Source organism: Ambystoma mexicanum, chromosome 2p (genome assembly GCF_040938575.1).
Source record: "Ambystoma mexicanum isolate Mex_15411 chromosome 2p, UKY_AmexF1_1, whole genome shotgun sequence".
Lineage (NCBI taxonomy): Eukaryota > Metazoa > Chordata > Amphibia > Caudata > Ambystomatidae > Ambystoma > Ambystoma mexicanum.
In genome coordinates this window covers 807,221,499-807,249,294 of record NC_090923.1, presented here as the reverse complement: position 1 = coordinate 807,249,294, position 27,796 = coordinate 807,221,499, and the positions used below count along the sequence as shown (strand labels likewise).

The 27,796-nt window shown below is 46.4% G+C and overlaps 1 protein-coding gene across 1 annotated transcript in view; it reads left to right on the top strand.

Annotated features, from left to right (window-relative positions):
- AKT2 (AKT serine/threonine kinase 2) overlaps positions 1–27,796 on the top strand; it is a 1,087,541-nt gene that overhangs the window by 144,542 nt on the left and 915,203 nt on the right. Inside the window, exon 2 of the mRNA XM_069644479.1 lies at positions 5,027–5,150. Coding sequence (XP_069500580.1) covers positions 5,105–5,150 — 46 coding nt within the window. The 5' untranslated portion in view covers positions 5,027–5,104. The remainder of the gene's footprint in view (positions 1–5,026; positions 5,151–27,796) is intronic.

The following is a 27,796-nucleotide window of genomic DNA, read 5'->3' as shown; positions in this document are numbered from 1 at the left end:
GTCAAAAAGCTGGCCACTGACACATCTTCGATTACTGTAGCTGTAGTCAAGCACACAAACTGGTGTCTCCCTCCCTGGTTATACCGTTTCCTGCAGCACTCTGAGGCAAGTCAACCAGCTCTGAGGTGAGTATCCAGGTGGCTTATGGTTAGAGTGGATTGGTCCCACCAACTCAAAGGGAGAAGTCGTCATTGTGGGGGCTTCTCTGTCGAGATGAGCTTGGCGATTCGGACCTGCAGCAGGGCTTCACCGGGCAAACCAACGGTCCAGGAGTTGCAGCAGCCGTCTTCTTCAAGCTCGTCTTTGGTTCTTTCGTTCCAGTGGTCGACTCTGCCTTCCAAGCCAAGAGACTTGCCTTTATCCAGTTTCCTCCCACTCGTTCCAGCCTAGCTGCCACTCACCCAGCGGGGTGGCGGTCCTTGCCAGACAGTCAGCCAGCCAATCACACCAGAGTGCATTTGGGTCTCCGAGGAGACTAAGCACAGGGATCGGGCACCTCCCTCACTTCCTGCCCACCCCAGACACTCAGGCGCCAGAGATGGTCTTCAGTATTGGAGCCCGCCAAAGGCATAGAAACAAAGGGACCAAACCTAGTTTGGCACACAGAGACAAACTCTAGAAATACTTTTTTTTTCCGTCGGTCGAGATTTCTTCGCCAGTGGTTCCAACGACACAGCGCGGTGTGATGTTTTTGCCGATTGTGTGGAGCCTACCTTCGAAGGGGGGTGTGCCCCGGCTCCAACATTCAACCATGCCACCAGCCGACGATTTCGGTCTTTGAGGGTCTTTTGAGAAAACCCTTTGCATATGTCAGTTATCAGCCGAATGATGAGGGTGGAGACACTATATACAATCCATATGTCCGTCCCCCTCGTAAACATTTTTCAAGCCGCACGTACGGAACAGCGCTTTTCCTGACATGGAGGAAAAATTCACTTAACTCCAACTCCAGCAGCCGTCTTCTTCAAGCTCGTCTTTGGTTCTTTCGTTCCAGTGGTCGACTCTGCCTTCCAAGCCAAGAGACTTGCCTTTATCCAGTTTCCTCCCACTCGTTCCAGCCTAGCTGCCACTCTCCCAGCGGGGTGGCTGTCCTTGCCGGACAGTCAGCCAGCCAATCACGCCAGAGTGCATTTGGGTCTCCTAGGAGACCAAGCACTGGGAGTTTCGGGCAACCTAGGATTCCTGGGTGGCGTTATGACCGCCTACATGTGGGGGGAAAAAGGGGCCAAATTTGGCCGCAATATCTCATGTAGCAAAAAAGTTACAAGGCATTGAATGGCGACATACCGAAATCACCAAAAAAGGCCTTGGCACTGGGGGGGAAATACCCATGACAGTTATAGGGTTAAACGGTTTTCTCCCATTCATTCCAGCCTAGCTGTCACTCACCCAGCAGGGTTGCTGTCCTTGCCGGACAGTCAGTCAATCATGCCAGGGTGCATTTTGGTCTCCTAGGAGACTAAGCACAGGGAGTTTCGGGCACCTCCCTCGCTTCTTGCCCACCCCAGACACTCGGGCGTCAGAGGTGGTCTTCAGTCCTGAAGCCCGCCAAAGGCGATGGAACAAAGGGACCAAACCTGGTTTGGTGCGCAGAGAAACTCTAGAAGGACCTTACCAAAAAGAAATGGTGAAAAAAGACCGGGACCTGTTTAAACAAAGGGAGCTTGGACACCATCTTGAAAAACATGACTCCTGTGAGTGAACACTACTGGTTTTCGCGGCTGGGAAAAATCATGGTAGTTCGTTGTAAAACTACTGCCACCAGCCATTCTGAGAGGAAAGGGTAGCATTTGACTGCTACATGAGGATCTACACACAGGGGATACTAAGTAACCCCTCGAGCTCTCTATTGTAAGATGGGGTGTGCTGGGTCTAGGAATTTAAAGACTAGTAAAGTCAATTTCACTTCACTTTCTCTGGGAAACAGTAGTTTATCCCAGAGAAGGTATTTAAACCTTGGGACAGCCTGAAAGGCTTCCCTTTGCCACTGCACTGAGGGTGCTGTGTGACACAAATGAAAAGATGATGCCTTTGGAGTTGTCTAAAACTCCATCACCAAAGAAATACAGACAGAAAACAAACAGAATTAAAAAGTTCAAAGTCCCAATGTTTAGCAAAATAACTGGTGGGTTCTTATGTGGGAGGAATTGGCACATTTATGAGAATTCTCCCTAACACTGTCCCAGAATTATTACTATTCTTGAGTTTTTGTCAGAAACATTTTAAACACACTCCTGGGCAGTAAAATGCAGACACACTTCACAGATCCTCTTAAACGCACATCTAGTAAATCGGTCACACACTCGTTTTTGTAATACCGATTTATCTCTCTGAAACTGTGGGACATCATAGCATTTGTGCTCCTATTTTCTGCAATCCTTATATGATCTACTTTGGCTGCATCAACGTGCTTCACAAACTCTTTATTTTTAGCATCTGGATACCCAGAGGGAGTGGGTGGTCACAAAATGCAAACTACCACACAAGCCTCTGTGCATTGCGATCACTTTGATGATAATATGCCTCCTTCAGGATCGAAGTAAGAAGACTCTTGCCATCAAAAGTATTCATCGTAGAACGCTGACTGTGAGGGCAGAGTGGATGTTCTATCAGTGGGTTAGAGAAGCTCCTACCCTATTCAACACAGTTGGTTAGTCAAGGTTACAATGTCTTAATGACGCTGAAGTAGATCATATCACTCTGGGAGATAGGAGGATCATTCAGCACAGTCAATCCAGTTAGTTACCCCTCCTTATGAAAGTGTTGACCTGAATTCTGGATCAGACGTTTTACGTTATTAAACTTTTTCTTTCTTAAGGCGTTACAATATCTTTGCAATACGTGATGTCATACTAGTTAGCCTTTAACTGCAGGCCTCCCATTTTGTGTAGTGGTTCAGTATCCCAATTACTAGTGTTTCGGAACTATTTATTTTTCCTGTTTATCGCTAGTGTTACTGCAACCACCTTTTTCCACCTGCGCTCAGTCAGAAGGACAATACCCTTCCTCCACCCCTGCCCACACACCGAAAATTGATGTTTACATCACTGGGGCTGAACAGTTCCAGTGAACTATCTTGCATCTATGCATTCCCGACCATCCACTGAAGAAAGATCAACATCCAGAACGCAGGTGCAAAACTGCTACTGAGATTCAACAGGCACAGGCATACACATTGCACCAGCACTATAAACTCATCACTAGCTACTGGTCAAGAAAATAATCGATTTCAAAGCACTCTGCATCTCCCCTGTGCCCCTTGGGCTGCAAAGTCTTTAAGTCATATAAGGGTCATCACCTCATACTTCCCAAGCCCTTTAAGATCCAGCATTGATGTTCTCCTGACAAGTCTATAAGTTTGAAAGAGGTTCCGGGTCCACACTCTGCACCCATATTTACCCACATCGACTTTGTGTTAAGGCAACACCATTACGGCAGCACTTTTAAAGATGCTTGCCAGATTACATGGCATATTGCAAGGGGATTGTCCTTCTCTAACACACTGCAATAGGTTGACCCAGGTGGTTCCCATTGCATTTAGCTTGGGTGTACTGTTGTGGTTGCAAGGGTATCTCGGTGTAGCGAGTACAGAGATGCTCAAAGTCTGCCTCACCCCTAAGTGCCTACCAAGATTCAGGGTGCATATTACAAACCTCAACATTATCACATTGCCAGGTACTTAGGAGTACCACTGTAGTCTGTTTTCCAGCTCCACTATGGTTCTGTCCTGGGCACCCCACTGAGAATTTTCACAGAGAATTCTGCTGCCATTCTATTCCTCGACTGCTCATCTTCCTTTTGTTGAATACTCTGGAATTACCCATTGGTTGCTTGCTCTGATTGAATACCAAAGGCCTTCCATGTTTAGCCCCACTGCTCCATTGATAGGATGGGTTATTTATAACACGCTTAATACCCAGAGGTTTCTAAGCGAGGACCCGGGAATCGAACCTGTGTTGCTGCGTATTGTCTTGCTTCCAATGCGAGCCTGTTGCCGCTAAGCTATCCCCCCCGAGACAACTTCCTTCTGTCAACATCTGGATTTCTACTGCCACTACCTCCCTCAGAGGTACTCTGATACCCTCTTCCACTGCGCCTTGGTGCATACTGCTGTTCACTTCTCCTCACTTTGCTATTATTTGGAACCAGGTTTTGCATGCTACCTACTGCCAGAGACATTCACCCTCTCCAGGCTTCTTCTCATCTTTCTGCACAATGGCCCTATCTGAGGTGCATTGTTACCTGGATGTCAACATGGCTACTCTGGACAGGTGCTTCAGGCAACTTCAAGGGTCTCCACTCACTCAAAACATTCTATTAACACGTTCATATTCTACTTTTACTTAAAAATGCATAAACATACCAACTAATCCACCCTAATTAAACACTGGTTGAACTCACTTGAGACATATGAACACTAGCCCTCCCCAACCTTCTTGCATATCTCCATCCCAATGCATGCTCAGACTATGGGTCTATGAGGCGCCCCTCTAGATGCAAATAGTTTGTTTTCTATATGAACCACGTAGAAATGGAACTGAGCACAACACCCTGTTTCTGAACTTCATGAAGCAACCAAACTGCAAAACTATCTTGCATTTTTCCTCTGCTTCACTAATTAATCCCCCCTGGATTTTTGAGCCTACAGCCCCAAGAGACCAATACAATGGCAGCAGAGAGCAATATAAAACCCAGTGACAAAACCTCGAAGACATTTTAGTGTTGTAGGATGTGCATCGCCTAGTGCCATCTCCTTTCCACCTTCAGCACCAGCTACCGTAGATTGCACATCTTGGAACATTGATGGTACAATTGCATAGGATAATAGATTACCTGCTGGTATGCATAGTGTATGCGATTGCTGTTGCCATAGTTACTTTGCATGTATGCAGGATGGGTGCATACAAATGTTCCTTTTAGTATAAGAATGAAACGTTCCATGATAGAATCACAAGTATTCTTTTTTTTTTTTTTTTTTGTTTAATTTAAAATGACCTAAAGTGTCTTTGTGATTTTCTTCTTACAGAACCATTCCTTTTGGCCTGTTAAGTGGAGCCCGTTTTTGGACCTAGAAAGCTTTGGTGCAACACGCTAGTTGTTCGTCATGAATGAGGTGTCTGTTGTAAAGGAGGGCTGGCTGCAGAAGAGAGGTAAGGATTTGGAGACTTTCTCATTATTGCCACATGATTAGCATGTTGAGATGCTATTTGTGGTTGTGTTCTTTGGAAGGGGTGAAGAGGAAATGGGAGTCAAGACCTTTTATGCTTGTTTTACTCTGGAGCGGATCTTTTCCTCTAAGTGTCAAGGTGTATCACACGCCATAAAATCCCGGAAGCATGAGTAGGCATTACATGGTGGCACATTCTGCAGTAGCTCATGCTGGACATGAAACAAATGTCTCTTGGCCCTTTGGGCCCCGGATTCCTTGATTCTTAATCTACGCTGTGGTGCAAGGAACATGCAGCCTTATCAGAGCATTTAATGTAGTTAAATTGGAAATTGAGAATGTAACATCTAGCATGGTGTGAATATTTTTACTTTTTGTTTGTTTTTTTTAAACCTCCTTTTTTACATAGTTTGTTTCCAGCTAAGGTGGTTGATTTCTGCATCATTGAGTTGTCCGCCTTGGGTTGATAAAGCAATTTATTAAACAGCATTGACCTTCAAGACTAGACTATTTCCTCATATGTGGTCGTATGTGGGGACAGTGCTGGATAGTGGGCGGATGTAGTTTCCCAATACTTTGTTTTAGCGATATCACTGGACACCATTTGACCATGTGTTTTTCAACCTTTCTTATCTTGTGCTTAATCTTTATTAATTTTGCCTGCCTCTGTTGGTTAACTTTTCTGCCTTTTCCATATTAGATTGTTGCCTGGTTTCTGGATGTTCATGTAATACCATGCATGCCCACCATTTGAAAGCATTGTAAATGTGTATGGAAAATATGGATGTTTTGGATGGACCTTTATTTCAGGCATATGCTTCAGTGGCCGTGGTCTCCAAGAAGAACCAGAATCCTTGAACCTTTCCAGAAAGCTAGGATCTATGCAGCCTCCCGGCAAATAAACCCCTTTCACTCCTTCCTCAGGCATGCTTCATCCCTCAAACATGGGCTATTCCTTTGCGTATGTGACTGAATACGCAAAATCTGTCCTACAGGGATGCCTGGCTTCAAGGACTGTAGTTGAGTCTATGGCTTAAAATATTGGGCTGGTGTAATCACTATCCTTTACAAATCCCCTCCTCACCATTTGACAACTCAATGTGAATACCGCCTGGTGAAATTTTGCATTGCCCCTACACGTACTCACAGCTTCTTACCCATATACAGACCCCCGGTCTACAACAGACATTTTTCTGACGACCTCTAGCCACCATCCTGGTTACTCGCCCCTCCATCACCATGCTAGGGGACTTCAATATATCCCTCGTAACCCCATGACACGACCCATGCTGGACAATCTGGATTCCCTTTATCTGACACAACTAGTATCTGGCCCACACACTCAGCAGGCCACACCCTTGACGCAATCTTCAGCGCTTCGGAACTGATCTCCAAGCTCCCACCTCAGCCTCCAATAGGAATGTACCATACAGCCATCTTCTTCACCCTCTCTAATGCAGACACTCCATTCACCCTGACTACCCCATAAGCAACCTCCCGCTCCCCTCTATAAAACGAGGTCAAAGTAACCCAGGACATAGCCGAATTCCCCACCCCCTCAGACCCGCAGCTGGGTCAGCGCACACATCAGCCAATCTGACCAATGGCTCTCTGAAGCTCTTAGCTCTCTCACCCCTATCAGACACTTCTCCAACATACAAGGACCCTCCCCCATATTGTTACACCAGTTCTCCAATCCAAAAACCACATTGCTGAATGCAGATGGTGGGCGCACCCTTCACCGCAGAACAAAGCTTCTTGCTCACAGCAGATCAAAGCATACAGCGCAGAAATTTGCAAGGCCAAAAAATCCTTTTACTGGACCAGAATCACCAATGCCCCTAACGCCTACAGGGAACTCCGCAAGATAATCTCAGATTTCAGGGCCTCTTAGCACCTCCCTCTCCTCAACCCACACACAAACTCTGTCTATCTCTGACCATTTCCACAACATAGCCCTGGAAAGAAACCTCCACATCATCTCTAAAATAACACCCCACTCTTGCATCCATGTCTGGGCTCTCAGACCCGCCAGCCACCCAGAACCCACCCACTATTTTCTCCTATCCGCCACCCTGAATTTCTAAAGCTAATAGCTAGCAGCCGTCCCTCAGAATCCCATGGAGATCCCCGCCCGCCTTCTCTTCTAAAATAAATCCTCTGCTCTATCTTTGCTGGCAGCATCGGTAGATCGATCATGAATACATCCTAGCAGATTTCAAGCCATCCCACATCAAACCCCTGCTAAAGAAAAACTCTTGATCGCCTTCTACCAGTCAACTATAGACCTATCTCAAACAACCGTCTCATAGCCAAACTAATTGACCAAACAGCCTACACCCAGCAATGACTTTTCAGACAAAAGAACCACAGACGTGGAAGGATGTGCCACACTAATCCTTCTCGACCTCTCGGCGGCCTTCAACACCATTGACCACCGAACACTCGTGGACAGATTCCACTGCCTCTGCATCAGGGATGCAACATTGAAGTGGATCTCCTCCTTCCTCTCCAGCACATCCCAAATAATATACATGCCTCCTGTCTCCTTGACCCCTGTGCCCTGTCACCAACAGAGTACGACCGGGTGCCTCGCTCTCACCTCTGCTCTTTAACTTCTACTTGAGCCCTGTCCCTTCTCCCTAAGAGGAGCCCCCGCCCTATGAGGCTAGGAAGGTGAACCCGCTCCGCAACACCCTCCCTAGTGTACGAGGAAAGTGGGACCTTAGCGGCAGAGACCCCCCCCCCCCTCCACACCTCTGTAACGCTCACCTGATTCCCGCAGAGGCGCCGGTCTTGACTGGGTGAATGCCGTATCTTCAAAGGTGATGTGTAACACACGGTTGGCTCTTTGGGCCGGACCTCTGTGCACTGTATGTCTGACTCGAAGAGTAAGATGTCTGCAGATAGAAAATATGGGATTAATGAACAGGGGTTATTGGGTGCCTCTCTCCTCTTCCCTTTCTCTTCTCCTGTAGAACCCCAAAGGTTAACACCCTCATCTTAGGTAAGTGAACGCCGAGCTCTCCATCTGCCTCGGGGCAGGGTGCCGTAACCAGTTTCTTCACTGGATAAGGGTGCAGGCCTCTTGACCTCAGAGGACTGCTGTCCGTCGTTAACTGCACGAACGGTAAGTTCTGGGCACTTCAAATGTCTTAAAAGTCTTTTGTAATGATATCTCTTGTTTTGCAGGGTTCCGGCGATGGCGGATGGCGGGCTGATGAGAGTTGAGGATCGAACCCGCGTGAGGAATAGAAGCGCCTGGAAGCACGTAAGTAAGCGCTTGTAGTCTGCTTCACGATGCGCACTAACTGTCCCTTTTATCTTGCAGGTACAAGTTCGGAGCTTTAGAGAAGCTGAAGGGTGCTGGAATACCCACTGGATTCGGCGTGGAAAGGAGTAATGGCACGTGAGTAATAAAGTTGCCCAATGTCTTTAAACGCACCTTCTTTTGTCTTTCAGATGCGGGATGCAGCGCCGAAGGCCTCCGGAGCGTGCGAAGAGCTGGTAAGCTTTTGTCTTTCAGATGCCGTAATGCAGCGCGAGGCGCTGGTGACAGCCGATGGACCAGGTAAGAGATGCGCTGCCACTGAAGACCGTAGTGCTAACCTGTTCTTTCTTTGTCTTTACAGGTGCTGCTGAAGACTGGATTCCAGGATGGTAAGCCTTTGTTCCCTTAGGCCCAGGATCAGAAGCAGAAGACACGATGAGCGTTCTGCTGCAGAGAATGCAGAATAACGCAAAGCAAGATTCATCCATCGGGTGTGGTTTAAATAGCCTCCTGTAGTGCTTAGGTGTCTCCTTCCACAGCCATGCCTAAGAAAAGAGTTCCTGCTTTCCAGAAGAGTTCCAGTGTTCTGAACCTAGGGAGTGGCTCCTGCCCCACCCAACAGGAAAAGTAGTCCCAAACAGAAGAGGATCGGGGGTTCAACTGGCAGGTAAGTAAGCAGCATGGTCTGCTGCAGGTAAGTCCACCCAAGCATTATGAGCCCGGCGCTTCCAGCGCTGGGACTGGGCATCTTTATGAGCCTGGTGCCACTGGCGCCAGCACAGGGTCCAAAAGGTCCCAATTGGGACTGGCTGGCACTCGGAACCAGGGTTATGGGTCTGCTTCCAAGGGAGTCGGGCAAGTCCTGATCTTTTGGAAGCAGAGATCATGACAACCTCCCCTGACTAACCACAACCCCCTCCGCCCCACCACCTTTGGGGAAAATGACTCCTGTCTCCTGTTCCTGTGAGGAAATCCCTGAAGGATACCCCAGTAGGGCCTACTTGGGAATATCAGACCTACAAAAGAATGTACAATACAGGAGTATGAAGAGAGAACTAGCCTATGTTATTGCCAACAAGAAAGGGAGCATATCACTTTAAATTGAAATCCCTATTTAACTGTGACGAGTAGGCTGAAGCAGGAAGCATCGCTGCAACAAGCGAAGGGAGAGAGACGTGCACGTCTGCTAGGGACGGCTGAGGGACCTGCAGAACCAGCAAGTTTGTAAACTGCTCTGCAGCCAAAAGCAAAGCACTGGACCCGCAGTGTCTTTTGTGAAGAAGAGAGCGAGAAGCTGATGGTGTGACCACAGAGATTTCGCGGCGGACCAGCGGTCTACAAAATAACACAAAAATCACTAGGTGGTCAAAACCACATAGCGTCTGGATCCCTGCAGGACTGGCAATCCGTCCAGAAGGCAAGCACGGGACACCGAGTGACCAGAGAAATCGAAGACTGCCAACCATGAGCGAACAGAGGCTCTGGAGATTATGTCCCAGAGAATCAAAGATAGTGGGGTGATCCGGGAGGCTGTCTGGGAATCTTTATGGGACTGCTCATACTCGTCTCAATCATCGAGAGCATAACCTGTAAAGTAAGAGTGAAATTATGATTTTTTTATTTATTTACTGGTTGCTTGTTAGGCGCTTATACAGAAAGTACATTCTGTTTCAAAGGGCCCACAGGGCAACAGGGAGGGGACATGGGAATGAGTCGCATTAAAATACATACAAATAATAAATGCATTGGAGGGGAAGAAAGGACAAACCTACTTTGCTTTGCGAGTATTCAGAATGTGCAAGTGCAGAAAGGGGGGGGCAGTGAGGGTAGGTGCTGGGGTGCCTGTGCTTATGGGTGAGCAACAGATGAAGTGCAAGGTATGCTAAGTGCAAGCTTCCAGGATGGAGGGTGTGCCAAGGCAAGTGCTGAGGATAGACAGAAGCTGGGGGCAATTAGGTGTGGGAGGTCACGGCCCTGAGGATGTACAAGGGCCCTGAACGCCAATCAAAGCAACTGTGAGATTAGCAGAGGAGAGAAGGCGGGGTGGGGGAGGAGGTAAAGCGGAAAGTCTTGAGGAGCTTCCAGAATTTAAGGAAGTCCTGCTCAATACGAAGAGAGAGCAAGTCTGTTCCATAGAATGGAGCCAGCTGAGGAAAGCGATTGACCTCCTGCCCTCTGTTTAGTGAAATGCTTTACACACAAAGAGCTGGTGCTAGAGGAACGCAGAGGTCTAGAGTGAGAATATATAGTAAGAGAGAGTTGCAAATGGTGTGGTCCCCGGCCCCAGACTGCCTTGTGGATGATACTGTGAGGCAACCGGGAGCCAGTGAAGACTTGCTGCCCTATTCTGGATTAGCTGGAGGAGTCGCAGATTGGAAGAAGGTAGGTTCAGCAGGAGGCTATTGCAATAGCCCAGCCTATAGAGAACCAAGGCTTGGGTAACGTTGAGCTTCTGGGGGAAGGTGAGAAAAGGTAGAATTCCTTTGAGAATGAAGAGCTGAAAGTGGGACTTCTTGGCAGTGTTCCGAGTGTGAGGGAGGAAGGAGAGGAGGAGTCAAAGATGACTCCAAAGCTTTCTGGCTTCAGAGGGAGCAGGGGGAGAGCCCATGGAGGAAGGTCAGAGTGAAGTGAAGAAGGCGGGAGCTGGGGTCCCAATGGGAAGATTCTCCGTTTTGCTGTCTTTGAGGCAGAGCTCATTGGAAGTGCACCAGACCTGGATGGCAGATAGGCAGTCGGGGATAATGGAAGGTGCGCAAGGGTCAGCAGGAAGTTTGAAAAAGAGTTGTGTCGTCTGCATAACAATGGAAGTTGGGGGAGAATGAGATGAGTGCCGCTGAGTAAGATGGATGTTAAAGAGCCAAGGGGAGAGGATTGAGCCCTGGGGGACACCACAGGTGGGGAAAGAAGTAGGAGAGGAGAAGGTGCCCAGGATGACTTGGGGAGAGCGGTCAATTAGGAAGGTCAATTAGCCAGTCCTGTGCCCGTTCAGAGATACCAAGGGCGTCATGGAAATTTTGTATGAGGGTGGAGTGGTTGAACGTGTCAAAGGCGGAGAAGAGATCAAGTAGGATGCAGACAGTTGGGGGGTTGGAATCCAGGGATGTGAGCAGTTCTTCACAGGTGTTCAGAAGAGCAGTTTCTGTGCCTCTGGATGCTCAGAAACCAGATTGATGGTCGTGGAGACCACCAACAAGTTCAGTGCGAGAGTTGAGTTGGGGCAAGGCCAACTTCTCCAGCAGTTTCCCCAGGAAGGGGGTGATTGAAATAGGGCGGTAGTTGGCTCGACAAGTAGGGTCTGCTGACTGTTTAAGGAGGGGGGCACACAAGTGAGTGCTTGAGGGAGGAGGGGAAAGATCCATTAGCAAGAGCGGTTGCAGAGATCAGCAAGTGCAGTGGCAAGAGAGCCAATGTTGTCCTTGATGGTTCTGGATGAGCAAGGGGAAACCTGTTTGGAAGAGACCTTCATGGAGCGGGCAAGGATGAAGCGTGAGTGGCCAAGGGAGGCAAGACAGTGTGGGATGGGATGGGTAGGGAGGGTGAGAAACGAGGCTGTTCAGATTGTCCTGAGTTTTGGTGGTGAAGTGAGTGGGCAGTGTGTTGCAGAGAGTCTGGGAAAGAAGAGGAGAGGAGAGGAGACGACTGCGGAAGGGTTGGCTATTTCCCTGCAGATTTTGAAAACTTCAGCCGTGTTGTTGGATGTTCCAGATACTCGTGCCTGAATGTGGGCCCTTTTCTTGGCACTGATGGCGAGTCTGTATTGCCTTTGGCCCCTGTATTGCTCAGAGTGTGAGCCTGAAGTTTGCCACTTCAGTTCCGCCGCTCTGCACTTTAGTTTCAGGGCTGCAAGTTCAGAGTCCAGGTGTTGCGCTTCGAGGCGGATCCTCATGACTGGGGCAAGCATGTCAAGAGTGATGCTGATGGACATGTGGAAGATGCTGAGAGCAATGTCTGTGATAGTCTGAGTTAGGGGGATAAGGAGGGGATAAAGGTAGAAGAGAAGGTAGCAGCTGACACTCGTTTCATCAGCCGGTTGTTCGTGAACAAGGTTGGCAGGGCTTTTGGAGATGCGGTCAGAGGGCCAAAGTGACCCAGGTGGGAGGAGAGAAAAGAGGGATGACCAGAGAAGATTAGCGAGGAAAGTTGGAGTGGATGAGGGCATCCAGAGTGTGTCCAGCAGAGTGGGTTGCATCAGAAGGGAGAATGGAGAGGGATAGAGAGGTGCAGAGGTCCATGAAAAGAGTGGATGCTGTGCCAGACTGAGTGAGAGACACCCAAATGCAAATAATATTGAGAGCAACTAAAAGTAAGAGATTTAACGCCTGGGGAGAAAGGCAGAGACTATAGGAGGGGGAATTGTAGTCTGGATATCGGTATCCTGGGAAAAGGGGACAAGTACCCCTTTATTGGAAAAGGAAATATGGGAAACAAAATGAAAGAGTTGAAATGTAAAGAAGCCCCTAGTGTAAGTACAAGAGAAGGACCATTCGGGAAATAAATGGTGAATTATAATCTCCCGGAAGGTCAATCTCAACTGGTGAATTGAAGGTGTTACACAACCCATTAATATGGATCAAAGTATTCATGCAAGGTAAAAGAAGCCACTTTTTGAGAACAAACAAAAGTCTTGTAAAATCAGTTGGGATGCATACCCAAGTCCCCAAGTCCCCCGAACCTCCCCCACCGCCACCCGATGATTCATATTGACGAAACTGTACTAGGGATACATGATAACCTAGAAAGGTGACTGTAGGGTGGGGGTTAAGGGGGAGGGTAGCCTGTAGGGGATAGGGAACATTATAGTTCGCAGTAATGGAGGGTAAGAGAACCATTTTAGCCTTGTGACCATAAGCACTGAACTATCACCATTTTAAGATTAAGGCCTAGGATGGCCAGGCTCCAGCAGTAGCAAAAGCACATCATATTTCTGCACCAAGAAAACTTTATAGACCGATTTCAAGAAGCGGTTGCCCTAGACCTCCATAAACGAAGACATGAAAACATCGTACCACAAAGGAAGAACAAACCTTGGCACTGCACAACGTCAGGCACTGCAAGAAACTACGGGCAAACAAAGATATCACCATTAAGGAAGCAGACAAAGGTGGTAACATTGTCATCATGCACACTAAAGACTACATCAAAATGGCAGAAACACACCTGGGACTCCTGGCAGACATTCACTTAACAGACAAATGTGTCTAAGCTTTATTTTCAATGTAAATAAAGAACTCTCATGTTAAAAACCACAGCAAAAATGTGTGAGATCCTTCTATAATAAACCAGGGTCCAAATACTTATTTTGCAAGGTCACCAGGACATTTTCTTTAATTTTCAAATTCCTAGACCCCGCACACTATCTTACAATAGTGCTGGAGGGGTTACCTAGTATCTCCTATGTCTAGAAACCCATGTAGCAGTCAAATGCTACCCTTTCCTTTTGAAATGGCTGGTGGCAGTGGTTTTACAACAAACTAACATGATTTCTGCCGACCGCGAACACCAGTAGCGTTAAATCGCGGGAGCCATGTTTTTCAAGATGGCCTCTGAGCCCCCTTTGTTTAAACAGGTCCCGGTCTTCTTTTTTTGCCATTTCTTTTTGGAAAGGTCTTTCTAGAGTTTGTCTCTGCGTGCCAAACTAGGTTTGGTCCCTTTGTTTCTCCAGCATTGGATCTGTCATGGATTCACATGCTTAGAATATTCCCCGTCGTCAGACTGGGACCCCTCGGTACACATATATAGCCTTTTCCTATAGGAAAACTTCTGACACTTTTGTGTCCTATCTACGTCCTTTTAGGACCCGCCTACGCATGCTCCGTAGGCTGTCACTGTATAAGAGGCCCTCCCCCGTGGCTCCCCTTCAGATTTCAACCGTCTCCAAAGTAGTGGGATCTCCTCGCGTCGTCTTACTATTTTGTACAAGGTTGTGTATTTGGAGTTGGAGTTAAGTGAATTTTTCCTCCATGTCAGGAAAAGTGCTGTTCCGTACGTGCGGCTTGAAAAAAGTTTACGAGGGGGACGGACATATGGATTGTATATAGTGTCTCCACCCTCATCATTCGGCTGATAACTGTGACATATGCAAAGGGTTTTCTCAAAAGACCCTCAAAGACCAAAATCGTCGGCTGGTGGCATGGTTGAATGTTGGAGCCGGGGCACACCCCCCTTCGGAGGTAGGCTCCACACAATCGGCGAAAACATCACACCGCGCTGTGTCGTCGGAACCACTGGCGAAGAAACCTCGACCGACGGAAAAAAAGTATTTCTAGAGTTTGTCTCTGCGTGCCAAACTAGGTTTGTTCCCTTTGTTTCTATGCCTTTGGCGGGCTTCAAGACTGAAGACCATCTCTGGCGCCTGAGTGTCTGGGGTGGGCAGGAAGTGAGGGAGGTGCCCGATCCTTGTGCTTAGTCTCCTCGGAGACCCAAATGCACTCTGGTGTGATTGGCTGGCTGACTGTCTGGCAAGGACAGCCACCCTGCTTGGGTGAGTGGCAGCTAGGCTGGAATGAATGGGAGAAAACTGTTTAAAAGGCGAGTCTCCTGGCTTGGAAGGCAAAGTCGACCACTGGAACGAAAGAACCGAAGACGAGCTGGAAGAGGACGGCTGCTGCAAATACTGGACCGGCCCGGTAGAGCCCTGCTGCAGGTCTGAATCGCCAAGTTCATCACGACAGAGAAGCCCTTCAAGGACGACTTCTTCCTTTTGAGTTGGTAGGACCAATCAACTCGTAAGCCACCTGGACACCATTCCCGGCACTGGTTGTATTTTCCTAAAGTGCTGCAGGAAAGTGAATAGCCAGGGAGAAGGATACCAGTTGTGTGCTTGAAGGCAGCTACCGGAATCGAAGAATTGCCAGTTTGCCAACTTTACGATCAGTCCACGTGCAGTGCAGCAGTCCCCTGACGGCCTCCCTCTTGTCCTTACGACTGAGGCTCAGAAACGACGAGATCTGCAGGAACTGCCAGGAACACAAGTCTTCAGCTGCCTCTTTTTTTTCAATATAAGGCACTGTGAAAACCCGACCGAGAGAATTTACCTCTCCCTGTGAAACTTTGGCAACTTGCAGGTCTAGCTAGCTTGTAATCCGACATATAACTCTTTCTTCTGAGAACTACTTCTGAGAATGGTGGCAAAGACTCTTCCGTTTATCTACCAGAACCGTTTTTACCTATACGAGACATTAGCCCATTGACTTTGGCCTTCCTATTGCATTGGACCAACTCCTCTGGTGAACTCAAACTATTTGCACTGTTTTAAAGTAACGCTACTGTTTGTTTTATTAACTTATGCCTTTTTGCTCCTACTTCAATTGCTCTGAATGCCATTTTGCTACTACTTCAAAGTAGTTTAAATGTTTCAGAACCGGTTAGGGAGAAATATTGTAGGATATTTTTGTGTGATCTTGATTGCCTCCTTCTAGTGAATGTTTTCTAAATGACTGTGTAATAAGTGTTTTACTAAGAAACCTTGAGTGTAAGTGTCTATTTGAATACTTGTAATTGTATACCTCTGTGTAACCTCATTACAAGCTCACATTCCCTCTTGAGATGAGCCTGGCTGCTCAGCTCGCTACCAAAAACTGTGGTACAGACTTCTACCAAAGGTTGGTTTTGTTACACCTCTAGTCCTAGTTGTGTGTAGTGGTCCCAAAGGGTACTGCAAACAAACTTAGCCTAACAAAATGCAGTTTCCCATTGATAGAATAGCACTTTGTAACTGCGGTCTTCCATAGGACCACAAAGAAAGCAGGTGCCCAATCTGCTAGAGGTTAGACTTGAGACACAAATCACAAGGGAGCAAAGCTGTACATGGCCTACGCTATGGAAGCAATTGGTCACGGAATCGGAGCCCGTTTTGACACTGGGCTCAAAGTGGTAACCATTTGAAAGGTGGGGCACGCGCTTGGTCCTTTTCAGTGAAGGACACTGGCCTCACTCGGCTGTCCACATTGCTCCCCAAAAGACGCACCATAAATTCACTGAGATTCACAAAAATGTCTTGCATGGTATTGTCAACAAAAGCATGCATAAACAACATAGAGGTCTGCTATCTGTGCCACAGGCCCAGCAAAAGGTAATTTTAACCAATAGGTATCCACAAAACATTGCATTAAAAAAAAAAAAACAAAGGAAGCAGGATTATTGGGGACTTCAGGTGAGCATAAAACAGATGCTCCCAAAAGGTTGCGTGGAAAACAGCCCAGAGCACCAAAAGAGGTGAGCTTTCAGAGCTGTAGACCCTCCCAAGATCATTTAGGTGCGGAAAGAGCCAGAAAGTTGTATGGCATTGAAAAAAGAATGGGCAAACTCACTCAGCGGAAATAACCTACCCTCTCAATATCAGAGTTTTCAGACCCTGAACAAGACCAAGGTTTTTGTAATTCTAGAAGTCTACTCTGAATAATGATACATGTCCCTAACGCAAATAGACTCGGACTGAGGCATGTATGGTTATCTGTGCGAAACAGAACAGGAAAAAGCAGATCCAAAGCGGAGAACCTCCACTTTTCAACAGTTTGTACCCTTCATACCATTTATACAGGAAGAGGGGGATGAAAATAGCAAAGTGCAACTTCACTTTTAAAAACATCAGGAGTGCAGCCCACAGGTACATAAGTACAATATGTAGACAAACCCTTCCTCCCAGGGAAAGTAGGAGCCTTTTCAAGATGAGAGCGTATGGGAGGAATACAAAATGATTGTCTAGGGGATGCTGATAAGGGATTCTTTTCAATCTAAATTCCATTACGTGAGTCTTCTTCCTCATGCATTGGGTGGTTTCATTTAACTTGGTTAGCTTTCCTGAATATGTCTTTGTAATGGCTCAACAAGAACAGAAAATGGTTCCTGATACAACTAGTATCGTGGACCATATTTAAAAAGAAACGTGGCAGCCTACTATGCTTAACCCTGCTATAAGACATATTAATGTTCTCACTCAGAAATCATCGCTGGCTGTTTCAGACCCAATTCATGTCAGGTGTTCAAATCAACAGCACCAAAAAGATGTACATTTACCAGAATGCTTGAAGTACTGACGGACATAGACTGGCAGATATGACCAAAGTAAATGGGATGAGTTCGACCCCAAATTAAAGCTGCCTTCTGAAGAAGCTGGAACAAAACACATGGAATCCACCAAGAAGGAAGGATTTCTTCCAACATACTCCTACAGTTGAGCCTAAATACTGCAGAAACTGCAGGCAGGCATGAGTCCCCATTACTTGTAGTAAAGCGATTTACTTGACTCGGTTTGGCAGGTTTAAAACTTAAAGCATTGGCAAGAATTAATGATATGCTCTTAGACGAAGAGAACATATTTGGTCCTGAAATGGGTGAATCCATACCAAAAAAGAAATTGCCACTACAAGGTATTTGAGATCAATCGGCGCCAGGCCGTGTTTATTTTTATTTATTTTGAGGTTATAGATGTAACACTGGCCAGGTCTTGACTGACGTCGTAAGGTTTAGCATGCAAGTTCTAATATACATATCATTGGACAGTCTGAGAGACAGATTTCTAGTCTAGAAATGCACACGTTGTATTCTGTATCAACATTATGCACAAGAACAGAATGGGTGTGAAGATTATGCAATCCACCCATGATTGGTTAAGGAAATATTCCATCAATAATGAAGTCAAAGACTAGATCAAAATAATGAAAGGGGTGATTCTATGAAGAGTACATAGTTGAAGGGGCCATAGGGTCCAGATGTTGTTGATTGAATATCCACGTGTTTTCGGGTCCAGCCATAAGAGTCTCTTGCCATTGAGTCTATCCGCCAAGTAGTTTGGTGTGTTCAAGTGCATGTTCTTGTACATGGCAAAAGGCAGTTTTGGAGATAGTGAGCTTTAATTGGGAGCCAGTGTAAAGGGATTCGAATTGTGGGAACCCAATATTATTCTAGAAGCCAAGATGTGTATGGTCTTCTTTCATGGAGGCGAGCTGTGTTTTTTAGGAGAGCTGTCGGCATGGTGTTTCCATAGTACAGTCTCAGGATTCGAAGGGCTTGGATAACCAAGTGAAGGTCAAAAGCGGGAATCAAGTTCTAGTAGACCATAAATTTCCTTCATATACTGATGCAAGTTTTCAGTATGTTTATTAGATTGGATTACGTTCCATATGCTTATATGTTCCAGTATATTACTAGTCACCCTGGCCTTTGATAACTGTCCCTTCCATTCACACCCACACATTCCATATTTCCTGACATGACTCCTACATTCCACAACATAGATGTCTTAAAGATTTGGGGAGAGAATAGAAACCCTTGTCTGGTTGATTCGGGCCAGTTAAAGTAACTATCACCACAGAGTGGGTTATGGCTAAAGGATGAGAGGAAGTAGGAAATTGAACAAGTGAGGCTGTGATTAGTGCATTGCTCTGGGTCAATTTGTAGGCCCTGAAGTTGGAGAAGAAAGGATCTTTAAGCCAAATCATCTTGGACAGTCTGGCTCTCGGAGCATTGAGATGTGCAAGCTCTTGTGAGTGGATGGTGCCATCAATTTTATTAAGCACGAGACCCTAATGGTTGTCACGCTAGGTAGCGGTCTCGGGGATCGAAATTGCAATTGGACAAGTAGGATCTAAAAGTATCTACTGGTTATCCAGCATTAGCCAGTGAGCAGGAGATGCCAATGGGGGAACGAGGAGCTAGTACATGGCGTTCCTCAAATCTAACTTCCTTATAAAATGCAAACCTATCATTTTGCCCATTATGACCCGTTATGCTTCAAATGTTGTATCGTTTTGTCCTGTTTTTTTTTAAAAAAAATGTTTTTATATAGATTGAACTAAATGTATAGTTAAATTCAAATAGATGTTTATTCGACATCAGTTGGCCTGGGGAGCCAAAAGTATCTCTTGGAAGATATGATATGGCATTTAATACACACCTATACGCAGGAGCTTAATAGTTCCCAGCTCCCCTCAATTCCATACCCATGGCCTGGCAGAGGGATTAGGCATCCATTTTGATGGGCTTTGTTGAAGGGGCACAATGGTAATTGATTAAGATCTTGCTGTTTTTTTTTTTTTAAATGAAGACTTGTTTCAGTGGAGAGGTCAAGAGCTTCCTCTCGCAGGAGTTGAGAACTTAAAGAGGCTGGGCAAGATTCATTCATTGGTGCAAGCAAGGTGAACATAGGCTTTTTATAGTGCTTCTGAGAGACTATGGGATGGGATATGGGCCAAAGCTAACTGATTGGGTAGAATAGGGTAAAGGCACTAACCAACCCAATAAAACAAATCTCATCCTTCTGCATACACCACTCAAACTCTGAATTAAACACAAACTTACCTCTACAGCATAACAAACCACACTCATTCACTACATCACTACATCACAACGAAACAAAGCACATATAGCCTCACACAACAGCACATCGTGGCTTCCAACCAACGCTCAGCGAACAGTGTTAACCTAACAGAAGCTGCCAACAACACATCACAGCTCTATAGCTCTTTTCACCCGCTCAGTCCTAACCTACCCCAGCCCCCCCTTGCTTTACAGGTCCGCCAGAGCACCAAGGAACCATGCAAGTGGTGGTAGTGCACGCAGTATAAGAATCTTTAATGTAACATAACATTATTTTTGAGGTGTCCATTGTCATTTTTAGTTGAAATCATCCCCATAGGAATGGCTTTGAATTTGTCTGCTATTGTAGTTGACAGTTTCATTAAGGCATTTTTAGTCTTTGTTGCCTCCACCACAGGTTCGGTTCCCCCTCCTCCCCTCTCCACCTAGCCATACATCGAGCCTCCAGCAGGATTGTGTACTTTTTTCCCCATCTCTCCAGGGACCCCCTGTAACCCGAAAGCACAATCCAAGCCGGTCCACCATCAGTTGACACAGCAGCAAGACTCTTGCACAGCTATCCTTACCGATCGGAAGGACCAGTGCATGAGAGGTCATTTAGCCTCTCCAATCGTCGAGACTAGTTAGTTGCGATAACGGGTTTAACACATGCAATCCACCAGAACTTGCAATCCACCAGAACTTGGCTCAAGGAAATACTAAAGTTCTGGTCCTCTTTTGGGTTCTTCTCCCTAAGAAGAGTTGAATTGAAGTCAGATGAATGCACAGACACTACACACCGCTTTTGGATCATGAAGTAATTTGTATGAATCGGGACACATATTCACTTGCCCTGATGAGATGTAGCCGTGCCACCATTTAATACTTCGACAAACTGAGAACCGTGAGTAAGATTGAACTGATGCCCAGCACTGGCCCTATAACTAAAACTCATGTCGGCAATTCAAGATATCACTGTTCAGACATCTTGTGTTTTCACCACACAACACTACACACTTTTTCTTTTCAAAATCTGACCAATTGTGCACACTTTCTCATGACGATTAGGTATGAATGACTAGACGAATGGTTGAATTTTAGATTAGGTGTTCACCATTTACGCATATTGTTCATGGAAATACTTAAGACGAATGTTGCCATAATGATATGACAGAGAGATATATCAAATCCAGATATATATATCTGAGGCTTGTGCAATCCGCTTAGATCACATGCTATGCATAGGCCGACATCTAGTGGAAGCTGCAGACTATTACAGTTGTTTTCTAAACTCGTAAAGGGACCTCGACAGGGCGTGCCAGTAATACTATCCCTAGTGTGACATCCACTGTGCCCATGGTCCCGCCATGCAGGTAGAGACAGCCATGGACGTGGAGAGAGCTTCCAGTGACGGCAGCGTCACCGCCTTTTCGGACGGCGAGGGCGACGGGGAACAGACAAGTTCCCAAGTGCAAACCCCGACCCTAGAAGACAGGCCGGCGGCTCTGTTACGGGGATGACACCCGGCAGCAAGAGCACTTCCACTTCACACGCCACTAAGCACACACCCCGCGACAATGTTTCGGCACCACCGACCAAACATCCAGATATGGCGTCTAGGGTGAGATCTGTAGATTCCCTGTCCTCTGGGCACTTGAGGTCGCGATCACCCCATGACAGGCCCCGTAAACCGAAAGACGCCGCCCATAAAATTACATTGACCGCAAGCCGAATGTCGGCAGACGAGGCAGAGGCTCTTTCCAATACCGAAAGTCAACCCATTGCATCAATCGGCTGTAAAGTGAACGCTGGGTTGTCGCACCTGGTTAAAAAACATATCCCAGAAAGCCTGTTCTAGGCTACCTATTCCAAAAAGTCTTCCTCCAAGAGTTCTAATCACAAGGACAAGTCTCATGGGGACAAAGGCACATCTCATAAAGACAAGTCTACCCCTTCTAAGGAAACTATAACTGTCCCACAAGAAGAGGGTTCTTTGTCTGAGGCCTTGCAGAATAAGGGCCTACCAGCACCTACGCTATCCGTCCCTACCATACCTTACCCTGGGGTCATCCCCAGTTCAACCCTATGGACGGCAGCGGACATGGATAGGGTGATGTCGAGAATTACATTTTTTGCACATTTTTTTCAGGAAAAACCATCAGGCTACCAAATTTTCAGATCACATCGCCTACTGCTCAGGCTTCCAGCTCGCAGCACCTGTCTTCCACTTCTCAGTCACTGTCTTCATCCCAGCCACTGTCAAAAAGGACTTTGTTTGACATTTATACATACACTGTACGGGATAATGAGGACTACCAACAAACTGATCAATACGATGATGATGATGATGATGAAGAGGCAGAGGTGTATACTCTGTCTTCACCTATTCAACAGGATTCCCCAGTGCCTGATTCTCCGGTAGATAATCCGCCCCTATTCAACGACCTATTAATCAAAGCAGCTGAGCACTTCGGTATTCAAACACAGGATACTCGGCAAGACAAAGATTTTGTCGAAGATATCCTGGGAGACAAGAAAGCCACCACCCAGTTCATCCCCATCTTAAAGTCTATCCAGAGAAGAATCCAACCTTCACTGGAAACGCTCAAACACGCGCAGTAACCCGCGGGTAGAAAAACATTTCCGCCCAGCGCCACCTGACCCTTTATATATCAGGGGACAGCTTAAGCCTGATTTGCACGTTGTCACAACTAACCGAAAGAGGGCAGGTACACCACTAGCCTCTTCTGAGGCTCCCCCAGACAAGCAAAGCAAGAAGCTCTATACCATGGGAAGGAAAGTTGCGTCTCAAACCAGGGTCGCCAACAATTCACACTGTTAGCGAGCTATGATTGCCATAAATGGGATGTGATTACTGCCCTCATCGACTCTGCTTCAGAGCCTTTAAAGTCTAGACTCGCCGCTAGTAGCAGCGGAAGGCAAAGCCACTGCCTGCTGCATTCTCAAGAACAACCTCAACTCTGCAGATAATGCAGGCCGTATTATTGCGGAAGGAACCATTATCATGCGGCACGCTTGGCTACGCCAGTCTGGCTTCAAGCTTCAGATCCAGGCAATGTTACTCAACATGGCAGTGGAACCGACTTTGCTATTCGGCAAAGCGGTAGGGGATGCTCTGAAATCAGCCATAGAGGAATATGATACCCTCAAATCCCTTGGGCAACTGACTAATTAATGAACAACCTGGCCAGAGGGGCGGGAACAATTTTTGCCGTTTTCGTGGCCAAAATTCCCAAAGAGGCTCAGATGCAGACAAAGTCAAAATTCATCATGGAGCAACAACCAGGGTCAAGCATCCCAGGGTTAACCAAGAGGCCATTGCAGATCCCACATCCGGGGGAGAGCCTCCAATTCTAGAGGTGGAGGAACACCTTCCAAACTGACAGCCCGCTACAGGTTCCCTCTCATGCCTCCCCAGTAGGGGGACGGATTTCACATTTCACTCGCGCATGGGAGGGAATAACCACAGACAAGTGGGTGCTATCAACAGTAGCAGGAGGTTATTGTGTGGAGCAGCTAGAAAAACCATCTAACCATCCCCCGTGCCAAAGGAAAACAACAAGGGAAGAACAGCTCATCCTGAATGAAGAAGTCAACGTGTTGCTTCTCAAGGACGCCATCAAGATTGTGCCAGGGTATTTATTCAACATACTTGTGCCAAAAAAAGATGTAACTATGCGCCCAGTATTAGACTTACGCCCTGCAAAAACATACGTAAAGCCACAGAAATTCTGCATGTCAACGCCACAAGTGGTAATCCCATTGCTAAAGCGGGGGGGGGAGGTTACATGGCAACACTGAATATGAAAGATGCCTATTTTCATATTTCAGTGTTCCCAGCGCACTAAACTCTTGGGGTTCAAGGTAGCAAACCAGCGCTACCAATTCAAGGTGCTACCCTTCGGAATAGCTTCAGCTCCAAAGGTGTTCACCAAGGTACTGGCAGTGATGGCGGTGCACCTGCGCAGGGGGGCATTCCCGGTGTACCCTTACCTGGACGACTGGCTGATCACAGGAGAAACACCCCATCTTTGCAAACAAAACACGCAAAGAACCATAAACATTCTCTTCCAATTGGGCTTCTCAATAAACGAGAAAGAGTCAAGTCTTGTACCAAACACAACAAAACAGTTCCTAGGACCTGTATTAGATACAAGAACAGGTGTAGCCTTTCCATCCATGGAAAGAGTGCAGTATATGCTTCGGCAAATACCCCAGGGCAAGCCGGTCTCCAGATGAGCATGCGTTTGCTAGGCATGATGGCATTGTGCATATATCTAGTCCCATACGCACGTCTGCGCATGCGACCGATGCAGGAGTGGTTGGCGAAACAGTGGTCTCAGGCAAGCGGTCAGTGGGGCAATCTAGTTGTTGTTTTGCCAACACTAGTTCTATGCTGGTGGACAAGAGAAACCCTGTTAAAGGGAAAACCCTTCCATGATCCGGAAGCGCAAGCGATTGTTACAACAGACACATCACTCTCCGGGTTGGGGGCTCAGTACCTTCACCACACAGCACATGGTCTGTGGACTCACATCACGGCACAGAACCATATCCACCTGCTGGAACTACTAGCAGTATTCAAAGCACTTCAAGCTTTCGAAGCGTAGCTGACAAACCAGTTGGTTCAAATTCTAAAGGACAGCACCACTGCAATGTTTTAGATCAACAAACGGGGGTGCACTCACTCTCCAAGTTGGTCCAAGTTGGCGCAGAAAATATGGAAATGGGTACTCGGATGGGGGATAGCCCTATCCTCCCAACACATTCCAAGGGTACTCAATACTCTAGCAGACTCTGAGCAGAGATCCCCTACCACAGGAACACAAGTGACAACTAGACTCAAGTGTCGTAGACCACATCTTCTCTCAGTGGGGTTACCCCACACTAGACTTGTTCGCTACAGGAGAAAACAAGCAATGCCCAGACTTTGCGTCCAGGTTCCCCCAGCCAGACTCCAAGGGGAATGCCCTATGGAAGAACTGGTCAGGGAAATTTGCTTATGCAACCCACCGCCTCCCAACTCCATTAATGAGCAGAATAGTGAACAAGATGCACAGAGAACAGATGACACTAATCCTAGTTGCTCCTATGTGGGCGAGACAGCTGTGGTATCCACATCTGCGCAAGCTGGTGATGTGCGATCTCATCAAACTCCCGTGTCACTCCAACCTGTTAACCCAACATGGGGGGGAACGGTGCACCCTCAACCACATTCAATGAACTTGGCAGCATGGCTCCTGAAGTCGTAGAGTTCGGACACCTTAATCTACCACAGTGGTGTATGGATATCCTCAAGGAGGCACGAAAATCAAACACTAGACACTGTTATTTTGACAAGTGGAGGAGACTTGTAATTTGGTGCCAGTCTAAACAAATAAACCCCATAGAACGTACTCCTTCACACATTCTAAATTAAATGCTCCATTTGTTCGATTCGGGGTTAGTGTTCATCTCCATAAAAGTCCACCTGGTGACTTTATCAGCATATACAACCTCTAAAAGTAAACTATTGTGGTGGAAAATTCCAGTCATTAAGGCATTCATGGAGGGAGTAAAGAGACTCCACCCTCCAATTTCGAACCCACCGCCAGGATTGGATCTCAATGTAGTACTCACTAAGCTCTTGGGGCCCCCATTCGAGCCTATGCATAAGTCAAGTCTTAAACACCTGACATACAAGACTGCCTTCTTAGTGGCTATTTCTTCCATAAGAAGAGTTAGTGAATTGCAAACATTGTCAGTGCATGACCCTTTCTTTATCATCCATAAAGATAAATTGGTTCTATTTTTTTAATTCTATTAATTTCCAAATTCCACATGAACCAATCCATTGAGCTTCCGGCTTTCTTTCAGAATCCAATTAGCTCGGCTGAGGTAAAACTCCACACACTGGATGTGTGGAGGGCAGTCCTTTACTACGTAAACAAGATCAGGCCACTTAAAAAAACAGACCAACTGTTGTCTCCGTAGCATCAGGCAGAAAAGGAGACTGCATTTCCCAGGATGCCATCTCCAGATGGATAGTCAGATGTATACAATTATGCTATTCATTATCAAACAAAACCCTGACTTTTACACCAAAGGCTCACTCCACACAGAGCACATGAGCTACTCTGGCTTTTATCGCAAATGTCCCCTTAGACAGCATTTGCAGAGCACCTACATGGAGCTCAGTATACACTTTCACTCAGCACTACTGCATTGACGCCCATTCCAAAGCAGATACACAGGTGGGACAAGTGGTTCTAAAACATCTATTTGCCGCTGCTCCTTCTCACGACCCACCAGCTTCTCCTTACACTACTCGCTAATCTATGCATAGCATGTGATCGAAGCAGATTCCACAAGCCTCAGAAGGGATATATTACTCACCGTAATCGTATTTCTGATGCTTGTATCTGCTTAATCCGCTGAGAGACGGTGTATAGATGTTCTGAGCTTTTCTGCTATCAATCTGTTAGGATACACCTGTACTCTCACTACACTTCATGCAACCTCATGTCGGAGCAAAACAATCAGAGGAACCTAGACGCGGGAAGGACCATGGGTACAGTGGACGTCTCACTAGGGATAGTATTACTGGCACGCCGTGTCAACGTCCCTTTTCGAGTTTCGAAAACGACAACTGTAATACTCTGCAGCTTCCACTAGATGTCGGCCTATGCATAGCATGTGAATCTAAGCACATACATTACTCATAGTAACCGGATTTCTGATGCTTGTATCACATAAATATATATGTGTGTAACACTGTCTTCATGGCTTTTGGTATTATTGAGTACTAACACCCTTCTTTTCCAGCTTGAATCCTATATCTAGTGCTTTAAAGATAAGTAGCAAGTTTCTGCCCCAGTTGATAGCTGTATTTAGTTTTCTGGTCCACCATGAGGTGAACATAAACCCAAGTATGCACTTACAGGCCTTTTTGTCCCACAGGCCAGGTACAGCCCATTCAAGACTACACCTCTATCCCGCGGCTTCACTCTTTACCATTTGCGGAAATCTGGCCATCCACACTCATTGTGGCACTAGCGACCACCAAGCCTATCCCACTCATCTGTGCTTAGCAGTGATCACTCCACTGGTCTGCTTGTTTATGGCACTGGTAATCCTCACCTGACCTGCTCTGTGTTAACCCTAACTCGCAGCTGGAAAAATCTCTGTTATTTTTGGCTTATAGGTCTGCGATAGAAAGAACTGTTAAGAAACATGCTGTTACGAGAGGTATCGTAAACTATTTTTACAAGCTGTCTGACATTTGCTAGGCAGTGTAACTGACATTCCACTAAGGGAAAATGGAGACAGTGGTGATCCTGGCTAAAGTCTGCTAAACTGCTACATGAAAGTAATTGAGGATGTTCTACAAACACTGGAGAAAGATGGTGGATCTAGCACGTTTGTTGGGCTATGTTGAAGAACCTCTTCAATCAGTTATAAAATGCCATATCATATCAATAGTTGCCACACTCTGGTTGCACCACTGTTATTTACTGCTCACCTCTGTGTATATTCACAAAGCATGTAAACCATAACAAAGAATGCTGCAGGATTCAAAGTTATTTGCTTCTAGGTATAGTTCTTCGGTATTCACATATTTGATCTGTTGTAGCTTCACATAATATGATCTCCATAGATTGCCATTGCCATTAATCTCAAGTGCCTTGATTCAGAGTGCTTGGGACATATGGCAGGTCAGCAGAACTGGTGGTTGCTAGGAAAGAAACCTCCCTATTGTACCTAGAAATTAGACATTAAAAGGGAGTCTATAATGTTAGTCTGTGTTGCTATGGGAAAAATGTTTTAACTCTGGGATCTCTACCTTACCCTCTGCAGAATGTTCAGTAAGCATATACATCTATAAAAGATACCAGTGCTGGAGAACTACCCCTCCAGGTAAATAATGTACACATACTCGCTGGATTGACCATTTCCTCCATACTCCCTCCCATCTTTCCCGCTAAAACATAAATATTAAAGGCCAAAAGAAACCACAAACTACAAGATTGGATCATTTGTAAACATTAAGTGAAAAGTGGGAA